General features: G+C 38.6%; 1 protein-coding gene across 1 annotated transcript; it reads right to left on the bottom strand.

Annotated features, from left to right (window-relative positions):
* Positions 1-630: 630 nt before the first annotated feature.
* Positions 631-2211, bottom strand: LOC104996527 (putative germ cell-less protein-like 1-like). The gene has a single exon (XM_010850815.1). The coding sequence runs from the start codon at positions 2209-2211 to the stop codon at positions 715-717; it is 1497 nt and encodes a 498-aa protein (XP_010849117.1). The 3' UTR covers positions 631-714.
* Positions 2212-2409: the final 198 nt, after the last annotated feature.

Here is a 2409-nt window from a genome sequence, read left to right as displayed (position 1 = left end):
CACCAGGCTCCCCCGTCCCTGGGATTCTCCAGGCAAGAAAAATGGAGTGGGTTGCCATTTCCTTCTCCAGTACATGAAAGTGAAAAGTGACTAGTACTACATTTTTATATATTATGTAATTAATATATATAATGATATATAGTATGTATTATTATATTAACATATGATACATGTATAGTATGTCACATTGTATAACCTGACATTGTCTGATAATTTGTAACTCTATATTACAGAAACCAAAAAAGAATCTCTAATCTCAGGTTTTACTTCATGATTTATTTTCTCCTATAATACAGTGCTTCAAATAAAGCCACATTTGCACAATCATTTCCGCAAGGAAGAGAATTCTTTATTCTGTCTCAATATTGGTTAGAGTAAAATTTATGCAGCAAGTTAATTTCTTTTTGGTTCTTGGACATACAATCTATTGTTTCCATTTGGAGCATGCCTGTTGAATAGTAAATGAAAAGCAAAAGATGTCTTTTTGGTTTCATCACTGACTATTTGGTTTCACAGATATTTTCTTGGAATTGAACTTTTTCTTCACAGATACATAGAAATAAAATGAAGAGAGTAATTTATGATAGTTTCTACATTCAAAAGATTATTTTCTTTTGCTATTGTTCTTCTTTATTGTGTTTAACAGTAGGCCATTAAATGAAATGAGACACCAGAAGTTTTCAAAAGGCTAAGCTAGCCTAATTGACAATATCATCAATTTCCTGGATTTTCTAATGATATAAACAGGAAATTGCAGAATATATATAAAGGGAAGCTCAAAGCTACGCTATCCAGTTTCATTACCATTTGTTCCTCATCCTTTTCAAAGGTAAGGATTTTATAACCAGTTGTTTTCCTGAAGCTCAGTTTTCCACTAGAATCAAAATATACCAAAGTTAATCTGAATGCAATATTTCTTTGAGGTTGTAAACAGATGGAGCCATCATATGGCTGACTGAAAGCATGTCGTTTGAAAATTATATAATGGCTGGGGAAAATGACATACAAATGAACACCGAAATTGTAACCGGACCACTTCCAGGCATAGGTTCCATCTCTGACAATCCTTTTGCCACATCTCATGCTATATTCTTCAAGTTCGGTTTCAGTGATGTCTCTAGGACCAATTTCCCTGTATTGTTGTGCTCTAAGCAAGGTATACCATTGTCGTTTATAAACACACGATAACCATTCTGAAGGTATTAGAGCATCTTGTTCAATAACTTTTGTGGAGGCCAGGTCACAAATGATATGCTGAAACCTCAAATTTTTAAATACTGGTTGAAATACTATGCCTTGTTTAGTTTCAAGAAAGGAAATGCTACCATCATGTTCCTTGTGCCTGGAAAACCAGTTGTTTGCATTAACTAAAAGCTGTTTCATTGTGCCTTTCCAACCTGGGTTAAGGCGGAGGAACATCCACTGTTTGAGTGTAGTATATATATCGATTTCCTTTTGCATTACGAATAAATTAGAAGAAGAAATGACCAGATTCATAAGATCTGTACTGAGTTCCTTGTAAAGTTCAACACTTGGATGAGTCATCAGATTGTGGAGAAGCCATTCAAAGCACCCTGTCTTTACAGAATGTAACCCATAGGTCTCTGCTGCCACATAGAAGCTACATACAGTTTTCACATTAATTGTTTCCTTCATGGTCTTATCACACTGCTGAATTAAGTCCTCTACTTGAAGCAGGCACGCGGTTGCCAAAACTCCTGGAACTTGAAGGGGCTCAATTAAGACATATTCATTCCTATACAACGAGCCTAATACAAATTGCAAAGATTCTACATTTATATTCTGGTCATTAATCTCCAGGTCAATAATATCTTTGTGACATTCTTTCCCAGAATCTCTAAACATTGTAGCAAAGTAGTCCGACTGACATAAAAACATTTTGTGTAAACACCACACTTTCCCCAGAGCACGGATTTTGATGTCACTGGTTTCCCCATTTAAAAATAAAGTTTGGTAAGCATACTCAGATTTGATCTTAACTTTTTTACCCTGTCTTGTACAGACGACTTGCTGTAGATCCTCCTCCTGGTTGTGGCTCATCTCAGACTCTGGGCCTAAGCTGGGACCGGTGCTCTGTTTGCGTTTACGGCTTCCAGACACATAACTGGGGCCTGCCTGGGCTTCTGGCTGCTGCAGTTCCCCTGTGCCAGATTCCCTGCATTGCAGATTCCGACTGTTCAAGGGCCCCATAGATAAAGGCTCTTAGGGCCCCTAAAGAGACTGCTGCAGAGACTTCTCTGCCACAGCATTGCTGTGGCGTGCCACCTCCGCTTAGGCCCTAGTTTCACTTGGGCATTTTAGCACAGTCCCAAACGTCACAGTGGAGGCTCTGCATTCTTCATTCTCTGCTCCAGCCCCTCCCTCCCTGTGGCCCCGCCCACTGCCTCC

The sequence above is a fragment of the Bison bison genome, unplaced genomic scaffold, assembly GCF_000754665.1.
Source record: "Bison bison bison isolate TAMUID 2011002044 unplaced genomic scaffold, Bison_UMD1.0 scf7180017851465, whole genome shotgun sequence".
Lineage (NCBI taxonomy): Eukaryota > Metazoa > Chordata > Mammalia > Artiodactyla > Bovidae > Bison > Bison bison.
This window is presented reverse-complemented; position numbering and strand designations above follow the sequence as displayed.